Raw genomic sequence first — 23,675 nt, forward strand, 5'->3', positions numbered from 1 at the left:
TTTCCTTCCCCATTTCCCCAGCGTTCAACCCTGCTGATGAATGTTCAGCACTTTAATATTTTCGCATAACATCAAACGTAAAATGTATTTGGAGTTGGAGGAAAAAATATAGCAGGGCATATCTGTGCCCCAAGAAAACCCTTTCAAATTACATGCAATCATTTATCAGATTAGCGGACTGTGAAATTGTCACCAAGTCAGTGGAACGAATGCCATTTAATTATCTGTGAAGTTACAAATCAAATTCCAGCTACACAAAAAGGAAGGAAATGCCAAATAATCCATTTTAGTTAATACTGGAGGTTATCAGAAATTATTCACTTTGTCCCTGAATTATACAGAGTACCTTGGGGAAGGGATTCTAACATTTTACATGCAGTCTCCGAGTACTATAGCAGAATTTGTGCATCCAAATAAAAACAAAGTTTAGTCAAAATTAAGCTGTAAAACAGATATTTGAAAATACAAATAATCATTGTCATTTGATACTTATTATTGTGTTTGTTAGTTGAGTTAGCAGATCTCAGTTAGGCAACATAAGGGGTTCTTCAAATTGACCCCAGCCCCCTCAATTAAGGGGAAAGGCAATGTCCCAATTCTTAATCACTACTTAGGCAAAGAGAGCAACATCAAATTTGCTGTTGAAAGCTTGGCAACAGGCACTGTCAAGGCTCAACATCACTTCCTGCTTTGCTGTATATTGGAAGGCAGTTAATTACTCAAAAGTCAGATATTGTTAGCTTCCTGCACTAAAAAAACAGCTGACTTCTGTTTTTTGGGGTCACCAACATCACTTCCTGCTTTGCGCATGCACAAAACAGGAAATAACGTTGGATGAAACCCAATGGCCTTTTTTTCTTTTAATGCAGTAACTACATGATTAGTTACTATACCCGCCAGCACACGGGAAGTGAATCAGCCAGCTGAGTCCATGCCAGCAAGTTTCAAACACCGTGTTATAATGAAGCTCCACTGTATTCAAAAAAATGAGTGATCAAGAGAGGCAGAGAAGAGAACAAGCAAACAGTAGAATATAAAAATTGGTGGGCGAAAGAAAAAATACATATTTTGAAAGCTAAAGTATTTAGTGCTCAGAGGATTGAAATTCTAGCTAATTAAGATACAGTTAGACATATGAGAAACCAGAAAGAAACAAAAATAATTACTGTTGTGAATGCCAGACACCAAACACTATGATTCAGCCTGTTATGCTTTGAGGTTTCTCCTACATTCTATAAAACATACTCCAGAACACACAGTGCAGTAGCATAGGATAAGCAACAAAATCAAACCAATAATGCCAATTTATGTCAGATTTTGCATATTCTGGTAAATAAATATGGCTGTCAATTTATTAAACCATAATGATTTATAGAAGAAAAATATTAATCAGATTAAAAATCACCAATAAGTTATTACAAAGTACCATTGTGTCACTTTAAAAAAGCTTTTTTTGGAACAATTCTGACCGTATTCTTTAATTCCTCTTTCACTTAACAATTAAGAAACAATGCTAATGACAGATATACAAGTGCATAGAGTTAACCAACTATATTAAAAGTGTTGAATACCTGGTCAGCACTGGTGATATCATTCATCACAGCATCTGGGGCCCTGCTGGGTGGATTCATGGTAACCTGAACAAAGGATTAAAAAAGTTTAAAAGTTCTGAGAAGATACAAAAATATACAAAAAGATATAAAAATATACACACAGAATATACTGAAGAGTAAAACTTGAATACGTAATCATTCCTCAGATGAGGAGCATTCAATAGCACAGAAGTGATCTAAATTCTATATTCAATAGAATACCACTGGAATAAAATATAATGATAGGCTGCAATGGTTTACTGGTTGAAGGAACTAACCAGTACAGCACTATGCCATACTGACCAGATAAGTTTCAAATTGAATCCTAATTTATACTGAGTTAGCCTTCCAGATATTGCTTCAAAAAAACATGTCACAAGTTGAAAAAGCTCACAAAGGGTAATATTGTGTCCATCATTTAGGATCTCATCTCCATGCTTTGTCACCATATAGCTCAGTTTACTTTTTCTCCAAAACCATCTGTATGTATCTCAGAAAACCATTTGCAATACCGTTGGTAACTCATTCCATAGGATTACTTATGTCTATTGCCTGTATGTGGGAAATAGTTTGGTCTGAACTTTTTATTTAAACTTATCGTACTAAATTTCATCAATCATCTACATTTATTTTTACGTATGCATCAAATTTCAAATTGCTTTCAATAAGGAAAGCAGCACTGCTGAGAACAATACAGCAAAGCAGTGCTTCCGAGAACAATGCAGCGAAGCAGCACTACCACGAATAAAGCAGCAGTGATGAGAATGAAACAGTGCTGGTGAGAATTTTGAAGACTGAAAACTTGGATGAAATAATCTGGTGAAACAATTAAATATTTAGACAGCCAATGCTATTTACAGTACTAACCCCATTAGTTAAATACCACCTAAAGAAACAAAGATTTCAGTGCTGCGCATGAGAATCTTTTTGATGGGGAACGATACGCATCTGGGTGTGACGGTTCTTTTTTCAAGCTCCACATTAGGACTTCAGCTTACAGTCAGAACATTGCATTATTTAATAATAATAATCCTTGCATTTGATATAGCGCTTTTCACGTCTTCTCGACGTCTCAAAGCGCTTCACAGAATAGACTGTAAAGTGAATTGACTGTATATTTGTGGGCGAAACGCGGCAGCCAATTGCGCACAGCAGTGTCCCACAAACAGTCGTGGATTGAAAATGACCAATTTTTTTAAATTTATTTTTAGTTTTGTTTTTGGAGGGATTATTATTAGGTGTGTGGAGTAAGGAAACTTGCCCAAGGTTTCGCCCTGCCTGGAATTGAATCCAGGTGTCTCGCTTGCAAGGCAAGTGCTCCAACCACTGATCTACAGTGAAGGATTATTAGTATTTTGAAAAACCCTGACATCTATATGGCCCTAATTTGTTTCACTGTAATTATGAAAGCAGCTGATAGCAGAGAACTAAACAAGATGCTTACTTGTCCTTGGAAGCAAAAGACAAGATGCTAGAGGCAAGAAAAACCCATGGGCTGAAAGTGAAGATCATCCATAGCCATTTCATTTTGCAATTATTTAAAAATACTTTGCCATCTAATAATATTAAATATACAGATCCCAAACAAAACTGTTTCAAAGTAATTGCACTTAATTGGTAGTAAAAAAAAATGTAATGTGCTAGATTTCATCCTAATTTATGGAATTGAGTAATAGTACATATAACATAATTTGAAAATTTCACTGGATAATGCTCTTATTTTCTTCACAACACTTTTTGTGTTCTTGCAAAACAGAATCGCCATTTTTGGAAACATTTTTGAAAATTAAAATTTCATCAGCACCTTGCCCTGAAGGAAAATATTTGCAGTCTCTCACAATTCAAATAATATTCTTACTTTGAAGTGATCAAATAGAGATCAGGAAATATGATAGAATGCCTCAGGCACCTGAATGCTGACATTTACCTTTGCTTTGTCAGATGTTCTTTTTCCACCAAAGCCTCCAGCTCCCACAACAAATAGAGTGAACTGGTTATAGCAAATTAAATCTCCGCCATTATATGTATAAACTGAAAAACAGATATGAAGTGCTACGATTAACAGTAGGTTTATTCAGTGCAAGTAAAGACCATAAAGACCAACTCCAAAGATCCTTGATGCCATTTGTTATATTATAAGATTACCTGTGGGGAAAATCTGTTTCTGCAGGCAACTCATGTTTAATTGTCAAGTTTGGTTTGGATACCCTTAAGCATGGTGATGGGTTTCCGTATGTGTCACCCGGCTGACCCCCAAAAAACAATAGCAGGTTTACCTAGTGCTGAATTTCAGAAAACCCAACTCGGATTCAGATCTCCAGTTGTCTGCACTTTTCTTTATGAAGATAATAATAATACTGACATTTGATACAGCTTCTTATAAATCTTCGAGATGTCTCAAAGCACTTCACAGAATATACTGTAAAGTGAATTGACTATATCTTGTTGGCAAAACATGTCAACCAGATTCCATAATGATAAATTGCTTGACTGGATTGTTGGACCTGGTAGCATACCATGCATGTGCGACCGTCTTGACACTGCAGTGTCATGTTGTCAGACTTTCGTATATGCACAAAATACTGTGAGAATTATTTTCTGACTCAGAAACTCATTCTCTCAATCTCCATTAACCTCACCCAGCACACTACTTTACCCTAACAGGTAGACTGCTCCTAGCTGGACCATTAGCAGGAAAGCTTGCCAAATAGTGCTTTCAATGGGCTATGCAATGATTGCTAGTTACACTCCAGCAGTGCTCCAATGCCCACTGTGGGGTTCCAACCCTTTCTCTCACCAGTCTGCGTCTAATACTCTCCAGAATTAGGTAGCAGGATGTGACCCTCAAGAAGAGAGTGCACATTCCATTCCAATGCATGGGAATTTCCACATATAAATGGGACGCACAGAACTCAGTTTGGTTTGTTTACTCTTATGCAGGGTTATGGGTTTCAGCACATGTCAAACACCCGACTGACCAAAAATAATCGGTTTGATATTATTACAATTTTGATTCAAAATTTATACTAAAATGTACCTAACTAAGTACAGTGTATGCAAGATCTCCCCTTTATGTAGGTAGCATTATGAACCATGTAACCCACCATTGGATTGAAAGGACACATGTAAATGTTAATGATCAAAAAATAAAAAAGGGTAATTACAAGAAAGATTAAGCAACAAATATTTTCTATAAACAACTAACATAGAAGAATTAAATCTATAATGAATAGATTTACTTATGATACAACTCACCATCCACAATTATGACAGCTCCAGATCCCTTATCAAGAACATCAGCAATGGTAGCCTCTGACTTTAGTTGTCCTAGGATGAAAATAGTCCAGTTTATTTATGATTATTTTTGCATTTGATGAGGGAACTTAATACGTCAAACATCTAAAAGTATTTCAGGAATTTCTGTAAAGTCCAGCTGGTCCACACATTGAGTAATATTTTCAGATATATTTGTTTTAATGTTAAAAATTCTTGCATATATATGTAATATAACAAACTCAATGAGCTACACTTTTTTAAAAAAAATGCATTTTGATTTACAATTAGTAACTCAGGTCATTTTAAAAAATGTTTGTCCTATAGAAATAAAACAGATTTTTTATGAATATCAGATTAAATTTCTGTACCCAAAGTTTGGAGACTGGAGAACTGGTAGTCATGGTAGAAACATTGGTTTTAAGCAAAGTATTAGTGGTTTGCTATCTTAAATCCATACTACAATAGAAAGTTGTGGATAGACAGATAAATTCTTGCCCAAATAAATTATTGACCAATTAAATTCAGTTTGCATCCCCATAGCTTTAAAAATAACCCTAAGGAATATATTTTCCTCAGAGACAAAGACAGTGGAATGCACAGAAGAGACTCAATAAGTCTATTTGTTGGCCTTTCTGTCAAAAAAGATATTCTGACTATTGAAATAAAAATAATGGACTAGCAGTTGATTGACGTGAGCATCTTTGAGGGGCACCTCCTCCGGAAGGCTAGATCAATTTTGTGCCCTTTCCAGAAAATTAGAACTGTATTAAATATGAAATGAAAGTAAGTCTCTACGTGGTTTAAAATGAAGATCCCATGATCATTCTAAGATTCTTTAAAAGAAAACAGGACCATTACATACATTGAAAAATCCTGAAGATAAGAGCACAAATAGCTTATTTCTGTGCCACGTAGAAGAAGACAAGCAATACAAGAACAAAATTTGATCGTAGTTCAAAAGCCGAACCCTACTCCATTTTGTTTGTTTTAAAAAATACATATTTTAATATCCAATACTTTGTCAAATGTCAATTTTAAAAAATTGTAACACAGAATCTGAGTCTTTGTAATCCAAGGTCTGGATTCAGTTTGCAATCAAACAGCTGAATCCAAATACAATTTTGTACAANTTTTTTTAACAGAACAAAATTACTGTTGCTAGTGAACAATGCAAGCTAAGTACATCAGTGCCTTCATTAGAATGTAAAATTCAACTTGATTTACACTACATATCTTGAGAGAATTAATTTTTTAAAATCGTTTTTGACCAATGATGAATTTGAAAAAACAGAGACTATTTAAATATTTATACAAATCTCATCAGAAATTTATAAACAAGTTATTTGGATTAGTAATAACTGCTGCTTGCACTGAATACTTAATGCAAACACAAATGCAAAGTTTGATTTCGTATTGCTTTGTATTTTCAATAAAGGTATATCACCATGGTTGGCGTAATGATGCTGAACAATCAAAAGCTGTTCTTATACTGCATAGGATGGAATAACCCTGGTTTAATATTCCCTGAGCTCTTTGGACAAACTGTAGAGAAGGGAACAAGTAGATGTATGTTTTTGTGGCATATCACCAAAAATTGGAGAAGGCAGGGAAGGGGAAAGAGTCATCCTTTTGCAGCCTGCTGTGTCTCCTAACAGACATATATAGGAAGCATTACAGTAACAGCAAGAAGCAGATAATGCATCCAACCTCGAGAAACAAACATGTCAATGCCAGAGTTACAAGTTAGAACATGAAATATTATAAACATTTACTTATCCTATCATTCGATTGTGTGGTCATTGTATTGTTAAGAAAAAACACATTTATAAGTTTTCATTTTAAGCATAAAAACTACAGTGGATTTTCTATATAAAAATGTTTTAAAAATCCTTCCTAGAAACTCAGTTGGTAGCATTCTCACCTCTGGATCAGTAACTTATAGGTTCCTGACCCAAACTGGGACTTTGAACTAATAAGCTAAGTTGACACTTAGTACATTGTTGGTTGGAGGTGCTATACTTTGTTTGAGACTGTTAAGCCATCGTAAGTGCTTCGATACACTACTCCACATGAAAGGCATTTATAAATACACAAGTGGTTGTTGAGAAGTTAAACCAAGGTCCTGTCTGCCAGGTCAGATGGACGTTAACGATCCCAGGCACTATTGAAAAAGAGAAGCAAGTTTCTCCAGGTGTCCTGACCAACAATTCCCTTGATAAACTGGCCATTCATTTCATGGCTTTGTGTTTTAACTGGCTGTTGTGTTCACATACAGATGCACATTAGCTGCACAGCACTGAAATGTTATGAGTACTTTAGAGTCATTCTCCATGCTACAGCAAATATAAGGATTATTTAATGAGGTATTGTTAATATTATAACAACATTTTTCCTATGAGAGAATACCATTTTAAAAAATTACAAAATCCATTGTAATTTTTACAGCTGAAATTCAGCCTAAAAATGTAGAAAACATTAGAATACGTATATTAGAATACACAGCACAGAAACAGGCCATTTGGCCCAATCGGTCTATGCCGGTGTTTATGCTCCACATGAGCCTCCTCCTGTCCTTCCTCAACTAAGCCTTCAAGCATAACCTTCTATTCCTTTCTCCCTTATGTACCTATTTAGCTTTCCCTAAAATACATCTATGCTATTTGCCTCAACAACTCCTTATGGTAGCATGTTCCACATGTTAATAATTTTTCTATTACCATCTAGAGCATCTCAGTCTTGTCAGTAATATTCAATACTTGTAACCATATGTGGATGAGAAAAATCGTCTCCATATGGTGTCTTCAGGCTCAATTAGTGAAGCTTTATTCCAACTATTTTCATACTCTGCACTCACTTCTGGGAAACGGTCGAGGAAATATTGAATTCTTACCTATAACTCTGAAACTAAAGTTTTGAGAAGTGCTTTAGCATATCTTAAACCAACAGTGCTTGAATTAGAACTCAGAAGAGCTGACATAAAAATATATTACCTGACGTTGGTAGTGGCTTGTATAGCTCTAAATATTGTTCACCATGTAACACCTAGAATAAATGCAGAAAACCATCACACACTTTGGCATTCCTTGGAAAGAGTCAAGCAGACAACAACCTATTCTAAAAATTTGTAACAAATATCTTGAGGTTCACATGCAAGCCACATTTTGAAATATAGTAAATCTTTTAAAATAAACCAACCAAAAAATACCTAAACATATTATTTAGATATAAAGAAATACACACCATTATAATCCTTCAGGTGAAGCAGCAAAGTTTCAGTATTTCTACATTTTTTTAAATTAATTATTTTTCAGTAAAGCAATTCCAACTCCAATTCCAATTATTTGACTTACATAAATCCTCTGAGCCAAGTTTTATTGATCCACACTAAACATGGGAGAGGGGCTGAAGGTGGAAAACATATTCCTATAAAGACTTCATTCACTCTCTTGTATATGCAGAGCATTACATAACAGTGCACTTAAGAGGACCTGGAACAAATCTTCCTGAATTATCCATTCTCTACTATTTCAAATGGTGCTACTTCTTGATGACACCATCTGGTGAAATGGAACAGAATTATGCTTCTGCTCAGTTGTACCATTTTGCTCTTCTTCCCAGCTAGATAGGAAACTCACATCTTAGTCTCAGATACTCTTGATTCAATCTCTGATTCAGTCCCAAATGGAATAGACCATCACCGAATCTGAAGTTGGATATACACCTAACTAGCCTGCTCTAAATGTAATCTCCTATACTTCTACACCTCTAATCTCAGAAATGTATGTTCTGGTATCCTATGCCCAGCCTTGAAACCTAATATCCACAAATTTAATTTAATCACTATTAGAATGACCTTCTTGAATGCTTATTCTTAAATCTTGCCAGGTTCAGAGTAATCCACCTGTTTGAACATTGGTGCTTCATGCTGTACTGTTCCCAACTCCTCATAAAACACGATTACCAGCTATCTGCAAGGCTTGAATAAATACATAAATCTATCATATAGGTGGACTACCAATAATAATAGACATTTGAGATACCTGAAGTCACTTTAGTGGGGAGCAGGACTTTTCACTTGGAACAGCAGCGACACCTCTAGTAATGTGATTAAGGATCCAACAAACCATACCTACAAGCTTCATTTAACTCCCCATCTGGTATTGGTCCAAAGGGCAACGCTGAACATTCAAATAGGTATGCCAGCAATGCTAAACCACAACCCAGATAGATCATTTTAAAGCTTTTAAGGAAATGAAAGGGTGAAAGGTTTCTAATAATGCTACAAGATGTAACTTCCAGGTAATCAACATGTTTATCCAGTAAGCAGCTGAGTCACACCGCAGGCCGCCAAAACCCTCATACATGCCTTCATTACATCGAGGCTCGACGATGCAAACTCAGTTTGTCAGCCTCCCCAACTCTTCCTTCCACAGGCTGCAGATCATCCAAAACTCTGCAGCCTGTGTCCTCTCCCACACTAGGCTCCGTGGCTCTATCACCCCCATCCTTGCCCAATTCCACTGGCTTCCCATCACATTGAGGATACAGTTCAAGATCCTGGTCCTCACCTTCAAAGACATCCACGGTCTTGCTCCCCACTACCTCTCCGACTTCCTAACCTCCTACCACCCTGTTCACTCCCTCCACTCAGCGATCTCCAGCCTGCTTCTCGTCTCGTCTCGCTCGCCCCACTTCTGCCACTCTGTCCCTACCCTCTGGAACTCCATCCCGCAGTCCCTCCATCTCAGCCCCTCTCTCGCCACCTTCAAGACCCATCTCAAGACCCTCCTCTTCGACCATGCTTTCGATCTCCCTGCTTCCCCCCCCGCCCTCCCCCTTCCTCCACCCTCAGCTCGGGTCCATAACTCTGCCTATCCAGCGCCTTGGGACGTCCTCCCGATGTGAAAGGCGCGATACAAATGTACTTTTGGTGTTGTTATTGAGTTACATAGACTAGAAAAGTCTGTGTTTTCATCCCAGTACAAAATGGGATAGGGCGATAATAATAATGTTGCTCCATAACCAGAATCTGGTATTGTCATTTATCTTGAATAGTTCCTCAGGAGTACAAGATGTTGACTGGGGGCATTACATCAGGCAGAGTTCAAGTGTTTGCCTTGGCTCTCCACATTGACATATGGTTTTTTTTTAAGCTTCCACTTGGTCACATCTTGGTCGATTTAGGGTACACCAATGTTTTCTTTGAGGTCAATGCCTGGAGGAAGTTGTTCTGAAGGAACCTGGTTCTCCAAGATCATCGGAATTTCGTGCCATTTTGTACCTCTTAGCCTTCCACAGAGGTATTTTGGGGTAAGGGATTTTCAAAGGCAAAGCTCTTTCTGGACTTCAGTTTCTTGGATGATGGAATGTGTCATACAGTAGGTGCCTATAATCATGTACCTGTTTTTGCCTCTCCTTTCTACTCCTTGTCCTCCGCGAGGCAATATGGCAAGTTTAGCATTTGGTTTCAAAGTCCCTGTGATGATTCTACAGGATTGATTGAGTTTAGTATCGATTTTGTGTATATGGCTCAAGTATGACCGTATTGGAGCATAGTATTCTGTAGTTAAGTAACACAGGGCGAACCTGGTTGCTCGGTGTTTTGGAGTCAGCACCCCTTTTGTTTTGGCCAGTTTCTGGAATACCTGGTTCCTGTTGTTCACTTTCTTTTTCAGTTTTCTGATGTGCTAATGACAGCATTTGCACATCGATTTAATATGACCCAAGGTACACCAGATATTCATAGCTTGAGGGAGATCTTGTCAGCGATCCCACAATCGCAGCATAGACCAGTGCAAGTAACAATAGAAACCACAGTTCAACCCAGGAAAACAAAGTACCTGCCAAGATTCAACTTTAGAAAGGCTTACTGGGAAGTCTTTATATCTGAATTTGATAAATCTATCTCCAATATTACTCCGTCACAATGAACATGACAGAGAATTAGTCTGCCTGTATGGAGAATTGCCCAAAAGCACACCTCAAGGGATGTCAGACACTATATGTACCTTGATTTTCAGAAGAAACAAGCCTATAATGTAAGAGATATTCATAACTGTATGACTCTGATCCCTTCAGTGAAGAAACCATTAAGCTTGGAGAAATGCTTACGAGAGAGATTGGAAAGGAGTGGCGTGACTGCTGGAAGGAGCTTATTGAAACAACAAACCTTTACCATAATAGCAAAAAGGCATGGGCCACCACCCACAGGCCTGATAGACAACAACCAAAGTGCACCGCTACAGTCTCTCCCAATCTAGCTGCACACTAACTAACGCATCCTAAATCACAGTTGATGATGCTACACAAAGCTAACTTCTGTTCTGGAGTCCTGTATCTCAGTGGTTATAGCACTCGCCTCACAAGCGAGAGACCTGGGTTTGATTCCCAGCAGGGGCTGAAACCTTGGGCAAGTTTCCTTACTCCAGACGCCTGATAATAATCCCTCAAGAAAAAAAATAATAATTTGGTCACTTCAATCCACGACTGTTTGTGGGACACTGCTGTGCATAATTGGCTGCCGCGTTTCGCCCACAAAATGCAATCAATTCACTTTACAGTATATTCTGTGAACCTTTGAGACATCTAGAAGAAGTGAAAAGCGCTATATCAAAGTCAAGGATTATTATTATTAGTTTGTCCTTATACACAAATGAATTTGGAACATGTTGTTGAAAACATCAAAATGATACTTGCCCTTGTAAAATCTAGGTTCAGTCCAGGAACAGATGCAAACCCACCACCGAAGATAACAAATTGGGCAGGGATTACCCCAAATGTCGGCAAGCAGGAGAACTTCTCATGTCCTTCAAAAAGAAACATCAAATGTTTTGGGTCCTTGGTTGTCATGCCAACACCAAGAGCGTACAGAATAGGTTGTAGGTTAGTGTAACTGTACATCCCTGGAGCGGTAATTTTTTGACCTATTGCTTGAGCCTGTAATTAGAAAAACAAAAACAAAATGAAAAGTCACAATTAAAAATACATCATTTGAAAAAAATCAGGAGAAAAAAGTGTTTTTTAAAAAATAATGACCTGAAGACTCACAAGTTGGCCATTTAAGAGTGCAAAAGGCTCAAGTCATTGACTTCTGCGGCAGTTGGTCTCCACTGACTGAAGGCGCTCAGTGCATGGGAAGCAACCGGGCCAGCTGTGCACTTTGCATAATGAACAAGGTCTACAGTTCAAACGTGTTAGAAGAGAATTTGAGCGACAGAAGAACTTGTCATAATGGGACTGCACAGTTCAGGGAGAATTCACCAGACTTCAGGTCATGGATATTCATTCATGAGCTTAATTACAAATCATAAGTTTAAAACTGATTGAGCATCATATTTGTGGTACACATTTTGTGCAAGACCACAAAGAATACTATTCCTGGCTTAATAACAGCAGTTAGTTAATGCAGATTCACAGGCATAAGTCACATAAGTTTTGATGATTCTACATTCGTGACCTTAAGACAGTTTGCCAAAATAATTTAAGAAACATATTCAGGTGTAAGTACTTAATGTTTATTTACCTTTCATATACAATAATCATAAATAACCAAGAAAGTTATTATACTAATTACATTCAGTCATTTGATTACCACAATACCTACTGGATCAATCCCTGAAGAGCTGGTTGGTAATATGCCATTGGTAGGGTTTGAGGAGACTTCTTGTTCAGCATCTAATTTGGTCAGCACCTCATACAGAATGTCAATGGAATCTGTCATAATAACAAGCAGAATCAGTCACTGCCTTTCATATTTTTAAAAGGCAATTTAGAATATCCTCACTTTAATAATATGGATATGAACTGACTCCTACATTTTAAAACATAACAATTAATATTTGGTAGTTTTTGAGGAAGCTTAATGACTCTGAATTGCAAGGGCCGAAGGAAGAGAGAATCATTGATTTTTAATGGTATTAAACAAGCTGGTTGAGGGTTCTGCTTCATAGCAGTCAAAACGTTTGTTCAAAGTTCCCAAGTCATCCCAAGGACTGCCTAGGAGGTTTGAACGGAATATGAGCAAGTCAGCCTAGCATGATGCATACCTGTTGTGTTTATACAGTGTGGGTGTGAATCACATCCATCCTGAAATCATCTCCTTAAGGGGTCAGTGCTTCCACAATTGTGGCGATTTGTCACAAATTTGCAGTACAAAACACATTTCAAATGTTTGCACGTAATTAGAACATCAAATAGGATAACTAACTCATCCATGTGTATTTAATCATTTTTGAAGCCACACTGAAAATCGTATTGCTCTGACGCTTAATATTTTTGCCATTCTTGTCAACATTTTGGGTGCATCATGTGTGAGTGAAGCCTTCAATTTGGTTTCTGATATTTTCCATCAAAATAACTGTGCTGTAACATTGTATTTTATGAACTCTGAACAAGAAAAAGTTGAGAAAGATCAGTACTGGCATAACGTATTGCTGTTTGAAAGATGTAATTGTAGCAGTTTAGTTACAGCTATCATTAATAGCTGCAAGGTGTTCAACCAATATCTTGAGCTACTGACCCAGATTGCTGTGGCACTAGATGTGTCATTTTGAGCACCAAAATTTTGAGTTTGTCTCAATTTCCATTGAACAGAAAGGGACAAGGGGTCTTAAAAACCTTGACTATGGTTTGAGTTTTCGAAAAACCCTATTAAGTGCAGATATAATTAACTTAATTGAATACGTAAAACCATCACAGAACGATCAAATGGTTTGCTAAAACTGTTTTGATTCCAGAACCGCTCTGTTCTCATAAGGATAAACTAAATTGTTAGTGATTCAAGTATTGCCCTTATTTTAAATGATTTACACTTGAAGTCGCTATGCTCCTCAATGTAGGACCAATGGATTGTGTTAGCATTTCACTGTGTTAACTGGTGAGACTGAAGTACATGACAACCAATTCCACACTAACAAAATGCAAACTGGGGCTGACACGACAACATATTGCTACTAAATGTTGCTTGTGCCTCAGCAAGATCAAGGTCTGCAGTAAGGGCAAAATTACTTCTGAACTTACTTGAACTGAATTATCTGTCAGGAAGGCAGACACAAATGTTGACCAGAAAGGCAACAACTTGTCTAATTGGTTCCAAATTAAGCCCAGCATTTTGTTGAGCAGTCAGGCTGTTTGAGACCAATGTTAAATTGACATCTACTAAAGGCATTCCCATCAAGTATGGACAGTCCCTTCAACCTGCACATCCCATTTCACTGAAAGTTCAAGGCTATAATGAAGATGCCTGGATTACTTAGATATCAGACTAACCCAAGCCTGCAGTAGGATGCTCCTTTCTACATTACATAAACAAGAAAGAGATGGGAAGGAAGTGAAGCCTGCTGATGATGGGAAGTGATGGGCTCAAGGAGACTAGTGCAGGAGAGGATATAGGCTGTGGAATTCCAATGGAGCTGGAACCAATGGATGGCAAAGTTAGAGAGGGGTTGAGGGTGGATAAGGGAAAAACAGGCCTCTCACGTAAAGTGCACAAACAATTGCATCCTCCCAATATCTAAGACCATTTTGATAAGTTTAAAGGGAAGCCTTTGTAAACAAAACAAATACAAAAACTTCTCACTAATGTACAATTACTTACTCTGCCCAAATCTAAAAAGAGCCAACTTGAAGTTAAGGCCCAGAATTCGGATTCTGAACATTTATATAATTCACCAACTCGCATCTTCTGCAGAATCTTTGACAGAGATTACCTTTGGTACTTTGGGGTTTGGTGGCATTTTCAAAGTTGCAGATACGTTCCCAATTATCGCGCACAGCTTCAGGTGTCATTGGTTGATTCTTTTGTCTTAGAATGGCACCCAAGGTTCGCTCCCAGCGCACTGATTACAAAAAGGTAAAACATGGTTCAGAAGGCTACTGACTTAAACCAGCTATAATGCAAGCTGCTTCAAAACCATACATTTGCACTGAAGCAGCAAAAAATAAGTTATTGTTTGAACTTTAACGTTTTAAATTCCAAAGGTTATTTACCTAGAGATGTGTTTCAGTATTCAAACAATTCTCCGTACCAGTCTGAACAAATATTTACACTTTTTTTTAAAAAAGGCCCTCATGCCAAAGCGAAGTTTGAACTAAACCAAATGCTGTATTGATTGGCAGATTCAAACAAAATAAATATTACCTGGATAGCACCACAATGATTCTATCTGCCTGTATGGTGTCCAATAAAGGCCCAGGAAATCCAACACAGGTAGTAGAGGATGGTTAAATAGGGGGTAAGATGAAAGGATTAAGGCAGGGAGTTGCAGAGGTTTGGGGATCCCAATCCAACTATTTTTTTTAAAAAACTGTTTGTTTCTAAATTAAATCTTGAATTATCCCAAATACTGGACCAATGATCCATAAGTAAGTTTACACGGGAGAGAAGCATTCGTCAAGCCCATACTCCAGGCAAATCAAGATAGGACAATAAAGTGATGTAATTGACTAGAAGACAAGAAGGCCAATATAATGCATTAAATGCATATAACATTTTACAGGTAATGTTCACACAAATGCTCCCTTTCAATTTCTAACTGTAAACTAGAGGTACAACTTCAAGTTAAATTTGCAGTGACATGGACACTGTTCATAAAATCATAAAACCCAGTGATTAATAACATGCCAAACACTAAAGAACAGTAATTTACAATCAAGCTAAAGTTACCCTTTTTCCTCATTCTTTTAAAGTGTTCATCCTGTCAAAGCATTTTATCAGAAAATACATATCAGCATAATCCTGCTATTAAGTATTCTATGCTGACTTAACAAAATTGTCTGAAAATACAGCTGGATTTATCTCATGCTTTACATTTATTCAGGATAAATTAGGATAAATGCCATCTAGCTCATAAAATGTGTGCTAAAAAATGCTTTCGCTGCAGCAATTCTTGACCCACAGCACCACCAAGAGGTAACTAACTCTATGTACAGTGTTTGGTTTGGAGCAGTGGTTCTCAGTGTGCGGCCACCAACACTTACTGGTGGCCACAGTGCAGCGCCGCAACCTTAAGCTGCAGCACTTGAGATGATTGTTGCAGTCTGTGCGAATAAAGGACTAGAAAGGTTGGTACAGTTGTAGTCGGCTTAGCAGTTACAAGCAATCACAAGCTTGTTCTATTGCCTTGTTCGACCAGCTAAAAATGACCAATAGTAGCTGCACACCTCAAGTGGCGGGGGGGCTGCAATGGGACTGCTGTTGCCACATATGGATGGACATAATTGAGAAATACTAGTTTAGAATATCAAACAGAAGGTCTGCTGTCCTAGACGAGGCAGTTGAGAATTGAGCTCAGATATAAAGGTGCTCTGAGAAAAGCTATTTGTTGCTGAGTTCAATTCCAGTTTCTTACCTTTAGCAAAACAGAATTTCAAATGCCATGTGGGACATGGAACTCATATAGTCTGAGTCCAGTCCTGGGGCTATGTTGCATAATTAAAGGTGCCATTCTTCAAATGAGACATAAAACCAAAGTTCAATCTGCCTGTTCTGATGGATATTAAAGATCTAAAAGCCTTATTCAAAAAGAGAAGGGAGTTTCTTGACCAACAATCCCACTTCATGGCTGTTTCTGGGACATCGCTGTGCACAAACTAGCTGTGGCACTTACCAACAAATTAGTCATTACTGCACAATATACTCTCTGAAGCACTTTCAGATATCCTTCTGACATTAAAGGTGCTGTATTAAATGTAAGGATTATTATTGTTGCATGGTGACTCTGCATTAGCACACAAATACACAATAACGGATGGAGAGAAAAAGATTTGAGTCACAATTTCATTCAAACAGCTTGGGGCAGAGAATAAATCAAGCAGGTTGGATGAAAGAGCCTCTCTGCATGACTGTCACACACCTGACTAGCTAAGTTCAAAGCTGCTGGTGCTCTGGGAATTGGTTGTCCACCCACCTTGTAGTCCTTACAAGCACATAACTCCAGTAAAGAGATGGAAAGACGAAAATGAGAATCATAGAATCGTACAGCACAGGCCATTCGGCTCATCATGTCTGCGCCGGCTCTGAAAAGAGCAATCCAACTCAATCCCACTGGCCCACTTTCTCTCCATAGCCCTGCAATCCTGTCCTCCCCAAATACCCATCTGCTTCTCTCTTAAAGGTTGTTATTGAATCGGCTTCCACTACCATTTCAGGAAATGCATTCCAGACCCAAACAACTCGCTGGGTGAAAAAAAAAATCCTAATACCTCCTGTTTCTTTTAACAACTAATTTAAATCGGTGTCCTCGGGTTACTGACCCACATGACGGTGGAAACAGCTTTTCCCGGTTCAACCTATCAAATCCTCTCATGATCTTGAAAATCTCTATTAAATCCCCTCTTAATCTTCTCTGCTCTGAGGAGAATAATTCTAGTTTCGCTAACCTCTCCTCATAACTAAGGTCCTTCATGCCTGGTACCATCCTGGTAAACCTCCTTTGCACCTTCTCCAATGTCCTAACATCTTTCCTAAAGTGCGATGCCCAGAACTGAACGCAGTACTCCAACAGAGGCCTAACCAGCATTGTATAAATATTCAACATAACATCCTGACTTTTGAATTCTATATAATAATAATAATCCTTGCATTTGATATAGCGCTTTTCATGTCGGGAGGACGTCCCAAAGCGCTTCACAGAACACACTGTAAAGTGAATTGACTGTATATTTGTGGGCGAACGCGGCAGCCAATTGCGCACAGCAATGTCCCACAAACAGTCGTAGATTAAAAATGACCAATTTATTATTGTTTTTTGGAGGGATTGTTATTCTATGCCCCTATTTATAAAACCTAGTATCCCGTATGCTTTTTAACAGCTGCCACCTTCAGAGATTTGCTTATGTGGACTCCCAGGTCTCTTTGTTCATTTGCCCCCTTTAAGATTGTACCATCTAGCTTACACTGCCTCTCCTCATTCTTCCTACCAAAATGCAACACTTCGCATTTCTCCACATTAAACCTCATCTGCCACGTTTCTGCCCATTTTACCAATCTGTCTAAGCCCTTTTGGAGTCTGGTGCTATCCTTCTCACCATTAACTTCTTTCCTAGCTTAGTATCATCTGCAAATTTGGAAATTGTGCTCCCTATATCCAGGTCCAGATCATTAATATAGATCAGAAAGAGCAGTGGTTCCAATACCGACCCCTGAGGGACACCACTACACACCTCCCTCCAGTCAGAAAAGCATCTGTTTACTACCACTCTTTGATTTCTGTCTCCGAGCCAGTCCTGGATCCATGTTGCCACAGTCCCTTTAATACCGTGGGCTTCTATTTTGTTTATAAGTCTCTTATGTGGCATGTTGTCAAATGCCTTTTGAAAATCTAGATAAACGATGTCAACTGCACTACCTTCATCCACCCTCTCAGTCACTTCATCAAAAAATTCTATTAGGTTTGTCAGTTAGGAATGTAGGACCTTTGTTGGGAGGGCAACAGATAATTATCAAACTCGCAAAGAAAAAATCTCAGCAAACCTTCGAAAAGCATTTGTTACGGCTATTTGGTATTATCAGTGTTCCAGTATTCCTGGAAATCAACACGGTGTTTAGTTATTCAGAGATTACTGCTAATAAAGGCATTGTTCTGGAATTTGAGTTTCTGTCATTTCGATTCCCATTTAAGCGTTTAACAGTCCAAAACAAGTGAATATGTAAACCAAACAAAAATTGGTAAACAGATGGTTGTCAATGAATTTAAACAAACACAAGCATCATAAGCAGCATGGGAATTGAGTGCTGCATCAGTATGGTTGTCATTCTCAGTAGGAAACATAATTACATCAAAATAATAACCACAATTTTGGGAGAAGAAGGTGGGACGTTAACAGCTGAAACTAAATGATCATTCAGACATGCAGATTGGTATCTAGATACCTCGGAGGAGTTTACTGCTGAACACAGAGGCATCAAAAGTGTTGAATCACAAAAGGATTTGTGACTAGCGAATGCCTTATTCAGTGTCCTACCCTCTGGAACCAGTAATTTTATGGAAGTTGAAACTGAGATGGTCACCTGAGTAGCATTCCAAATGCAACACATCTGGGATTCTCATAACTCATTCATCTTAAGAATGAGAATCGGCATTGCTGCTTTCTTCTCCACTAACTCTATGCCCTGGTGTGTGAGTGGCTCTCTTTTATGTTGTAGATACCAGAACTGCACATCATACTCCAGGTGCACCTGGACCAGATAAACTGAAGAATTTGGTATGAATGCAAGGAATCTGAACTCATTATTTGACATTGGGATTGAAGAAGTACTTCTCAAGTACCAGGAAAAGAAATGTCAACCGTGTTTTTTGCAGATAAACCTCTGTATATCATAGAGTCTCACAAGACCATAGCTCCAAAGTGATTTTCGGTAAGGCATGAATACCCTCAAACTGGCATACTGGGCTTGATTTTATCTGCAAAAAATGTTTTTGGTAGTGAGGTGCTTTTGCTGAAGGGTAAGCTCCAGTGACTTGAATACTTACTTGAGAAACACATTTCACCCCAAACATAGCCTACTATCCTATCCTCTTAGCTTATTACATTTGTAGAGCGCCTTTCACATAGGGAGGACGTCCCAAGGCGCTGGACGGTCAAGGAATTGGACTCAAGCAGAAGACTGAAACACATGTCTAGGTAAATAACCTTTAGAATTTAAAAAGATTATAAATGACAGGTGGAATTTGTAATTAGGATTAAAACAAAACCAGAGACGGGTTGCAGAATCTAGCCTAATGTACTCTGCACTCAAATCTTGAACATCTATCTCCTCCCTTGAAAAAAGAGCTCAATTTCAAAACATGCATTTTTATTTTTAGCTAGTGCAGTTTCACCTTTAGTATCCAAATATATAATAATGGATCCATGGGAGCAATTAAAGTAAGATGATCAATGGGTTTAGATGACAACTCAAGTGTGATTAAAGCCTTGGGGTTTGAATAAAGCTCAAACAAACAGCTTCAAAGCCATTGTCTCACATCGAAGTATAATTTTATTTTTATCTAGGTGAGGAGATTATCAAGCTTTCTGCCAGGCATTTTAATAATCCTGCATTCAGTAAAAAGCTTTGTCATGTCAAACATCTCAAAATGCTTCACAGAGTTTTTTGTAGTCTAATGTCTATGTAATTGTAGGTGAACATTATCCTACCAATGGCTGTCAATGAAAGAGACAATTATAACTGCACCACATATTCTAAGCATGTAATATGTTTTCAAAATGATTAGTTAAGCTTCATTGAGAAATAATCCCCAGCTGATTAATTGAAACTGTGTATGTCTAGTATACTGCCCATGATTGCTTAAGACCACAGATCAGTACCACCATTGAACAGTGAAACATAAAACAAAACAATCATTTTGTGATTTATTTATGCAGCCCCATTGTAGCATGGTAGTTAGCATCCATAAACCCAACCAGCACCATACTGGGGCATATTGTCACTGCTTCCATGTAGAAAGTCAGCTCACTTCATAACATCACCTGGCTTCTTGTGCTAAAAAAAAGGCAACTTCTAGATCATAAGGTCACCACGGATGTCACTTCCTGAGTGCAGCCCATGGACTATGCTCAGAAGATGATGTCGCTTACAACCTGATGACCCAGTAGTTGGTGATGTTTTTTAAGCAGAGAGGTTTGCCTATGTTTTAGGAACATAGGAACACAAAAAAGGCTGTTTTGCTCATTGAGCACGCTCTGACAATTGCTTGGATTAAGGTTGGTCCTCATAACTAAGCTTATTCAAACTAGACATCATTCTGGTGAATCTACACTGCACTGCCTCCAAGATGAGGTTTGAAGTAAGACAAATCGCTTTCTGGATTTTTCAGTAAGTCCACATCCCAATCACACTATGCATAAACCGGCATTGTAATAAAGCACCTTTCTGCTCCAAATACTTATATTGTAATACAGATTTTCTGTAATGGATCTGCGAAAAAACAGCTGCCAAACCAGCTTCAGGCTTATCAGGTCCTACATGTGCCAGAAGCTGGTTATGTATCTCATTTCCAATATCAACAGGTCCACAGGACACTCACAACATTGGTGATCTTGTGTTCCAGCAAGGAGTATTATAATGGGGACACACTACACTGCTTAATGTCCAAAGGTAATGACGAACTGCAAAATATTCATCCATCCCTACTCCAATGGGACCTCTCTCCAAAGACATTGCTGCATAGGAACCATGATGTCCTATGGTTTTATCACAGTCTGCACTTATCCCTATATGCAATACTGTTTTCAAGTAGATACATATCCAGTTATTTTTAGAGGTCTTAATAAAGACCTAACATCAACTGCTATTGTTCTTTCATTCTACTATTTGATTGTACACTAGTCATTGTGGTTTGCATAAATGACAATTAATACACAAAATATTACACGTTTTTCTAGCTGAGTCTCAAACATTGTAAACTTACATTTGCCAATCCAGCCAGCCCCCACCTGTGAGTGGGTAATGCAGAAAAGTAAAATTCAGTCATTTCTACACATAATAATTCATTCCAATATAATTTTTAAGAAAGAAACACCACAGGTATGAAAGTCAACATGAAACATCCAACCTCAAATAAGCTGCCATTCTCTTGGCAACTTTCATGACACAACCAAAGAACCAAGGGAGCCACGTACTCGGGTTTCAGGGAATCCAACAAGTCTGGATAAAGAAAGAGATTCTGTGTTACTGGCACATCAAATCAATTTACACACATAATTACAATTTTTGGGGGGGCATAGATAACTGAAAAGCTGCAAATTTTAACTAAAAAATTGCAACATTTACCTGCATTGGTACAGATATTTTTATTTCTGTAAAGTTCAGTTTACCCTGCATTTTTAAAAACCATGAAAGTCAAACACTTGAGTTAGGAATTAACAACCTCCAAAACTGTTCAACCTTCTTCAGCAATCCAAGACACCTTCTTATTTTCCTTTCTAAATAGATTTTTTTTCTATTCTAAATACTCTTTTAAGATGTTAGCTTTGTTTAATAGTATGGCCAAAAAGAAAAACAGTGAGAGAAACCTAGCATGATACTTGCAGAGCAGTAAACAATCCATTTGGAATATATTTGCTACAAATATACTATCAAGTATAAGGATTATTATCATTAAGCGTTCTTGAAGACAAACAGCTATAATAAAGCTTCAAAATGTTCTGAGCATGCAATACTATTTTCTTGATGTTAAATAGAGAAATGTAGCACCACCCAAAGCTGCATACCTATATCTATACAAACACAATTTTTCATGGTTATTATACAAAACATTTCTTCCACTGCTCTGCCAATCAGTGCTTTTGGTGGAATAAAATATTCACATTATATTCTGAATATAGCTCTTACTAAGAATGAATTAAAGCTCCAGCACTCTGATGCTATGTTACCTACCTTGAGGCATAACAGTCTGGGTCATTCTGGAACCTGCCGTTGGGGCAATTGTGTTGCAGTGGATGTTGTATTTTAGACCCTCAATAGCAAGTGTATTAGAAAGACCCAGTAATCCCAGTTTGGCAGCACTATAGTTTCCTTGCCCAAAATTTCCATATATCCCAGCAGCAGATGCAGTCATAATAATTCTGAAAAAAAACATTATTATTCTATCACTTCAAATCCTCATTACCATTTGATTATAAGTAAGTGAAAGAGTGAAGTAATGCCCATAATTCAGCCAAAATGTAATATTAGAGCAGCCAATAAATCAAGTTAGAGCTCTGTTTACCTGCCAAACTTTTGATTCTTCATGTGGTTCCATGCTGCTCTTGTGATCTTGAATGAGCCTCTCAAATGAACTCTATGAATTAAATCTAAACAATTGAGAGCTCAATGAAAACTCCACAGGGAACTACACATATGCAAGATTATTATCTTTAAATCTAACAGATTTTCATTGTACATCCTGAACTAATAAATTAAAAAAACAATAATTCTAAGACAGTATACAACAACCTTCTTTCTTTAATCAAAATATACCTTTATAATAATCATTTCAGTTCAGAAAGTTTTACAAAAGATTCACTTAATTTGTAAAAGATGAACTACATGAAAGCCTATCAATAACAAATGATCCAGAAAACAATAGAATGGTTACTTAATAAGTTCAATTCTTGTAGATGGGCTGATTTTATATTCAACATGCAGATACAATTAATCATTCACTATCTTTCTGTGAGAAGTTGGGGGGTGCGTGTGGGTTAGCAGAAGGAGGGGTCAAAGGGTGACACACCTGCGCTTGAGCCAGGCAGGTCTGCAAGACACCACAACTGACCAATCCACCTGGCTCACTAACAGGACTTGGAATGGTAATCGTTTAACTGGAAGGTGGGATTCGTCCCACACAGTTCCTAATAGTACAACAACTCAACGTCTTGACAAACAGTGTGCTCCTAGAAAGACAAGCAATAGGAACCTTACTAATGCCTTGTACAAATCTGCACCTGTGTTATTCAGGCATAGCCAGTGACTGGAGCTCTCCACCCCACTCCTGGGAAGAGACTGGGCATAATATGTCAAAAATAAATTCTATTTGATAAATTTGAGATTCTTAAGCACAGAAAAAGATTTACAAATGTCAGACTTTCTGACGATCAAAAAATAACCATTTGAATTTAACAGAAAATTCATCTTTGAACTCTACATAAACTCACCCCAATCCAAGTCACTTGTTCTACCAAAGGAACGATCTCTCAAAATTCTGAAAACATCAAGAAAATTATCTTAAAATAAATGGCACATTGCATTTGGTAGGTTGGCATTGGTGGTGGTAAAATATTGTGGATCTAGCAACATTAAACTACAAAATGAAAGCATTTTTTTTAACT

At 37.8% G+C, this 23,675-nt stretch overlaps 1 protein-coding gene across 1 annotated transcript in view; it reads right to left on the bottom strand.

The window, feature by feature from the left end:
- hsd17b4 (hydroxysteroid (17-beta) dehydrogenase 4) overlaps positions 1 to 23,675 on the bottom strand; it is a 48,383-nt gene that overhangs the window by 18,480 nt on the left and 6,228 nt on the right. Inside the window, exons 6-17 of the mRNA XM_007897356.2 lie at positions 23,502 to 23,548; positions 22,577 to 22,661; positions 22,246 to 22,433; positions 21,422 to 21,513; positions 21,278 to 21,302; positions 14,576 to 14,704; positions 12,472 to 12,581; positions 11,565 to 11,804; positions 7,859 to 7,910; positions 4,848 to 4,919; positions 3,520 to 3,623; positions 1,572 to 1,637 (exon numbers count right to left, since the gene is read on the bottom strand). Of these exons, the coding sequence (XP_007895547.2) occupies positions 1,572 to 1,637; positions 3,520 to 3,623; positions 4,848 to 4,919; positions 7,859 to 7,910; positions 11,565 to 11,804; positions 12,472 to 12,581; positions 14,576 to 14,704; positions 21,278 to 21,302; positions 21,422 to 21,513; positions 22,246 to 22,433; positions 22,577 to 22,661; positions 23,502 to 23,548 (1,210 nt within the window). The remainder of the gene's footprint in view (positions 1 to 1,571; positions 1,638 to 3,519; positions 3,624 to 4,847; positions 4,920 to 7,858; positions 7,911 to 11,564; positions 11,805 to 12,471; positions 12,582 to 14,575; positions 14,705 to 21,277; positions 21,303 to 21,421; positions 21,514 to 22,245; positions 22,434 to 22,576; positions 22,662 to 23,501; positions 23,549 to 23,675) is intronic.

Source organism: Callorhinchus milii, unplaced genomic scaffold (assembly GCF_018977255.1).
Source record: "Callorhinchus milii isolate IMCB2004 unplaced genomic scaffold, IMCB_Cmil_1.0 Scaffold1, whole genome shotgun sequence".
Classification (NCBI taxonomy): domain Eukaryota; kingdom Metazoa; phylum Chordata; class Chondrichthyes; order Chimaeriformes; family Callorhinchidae; genus Callorhinchus; species Callorhinchus milii.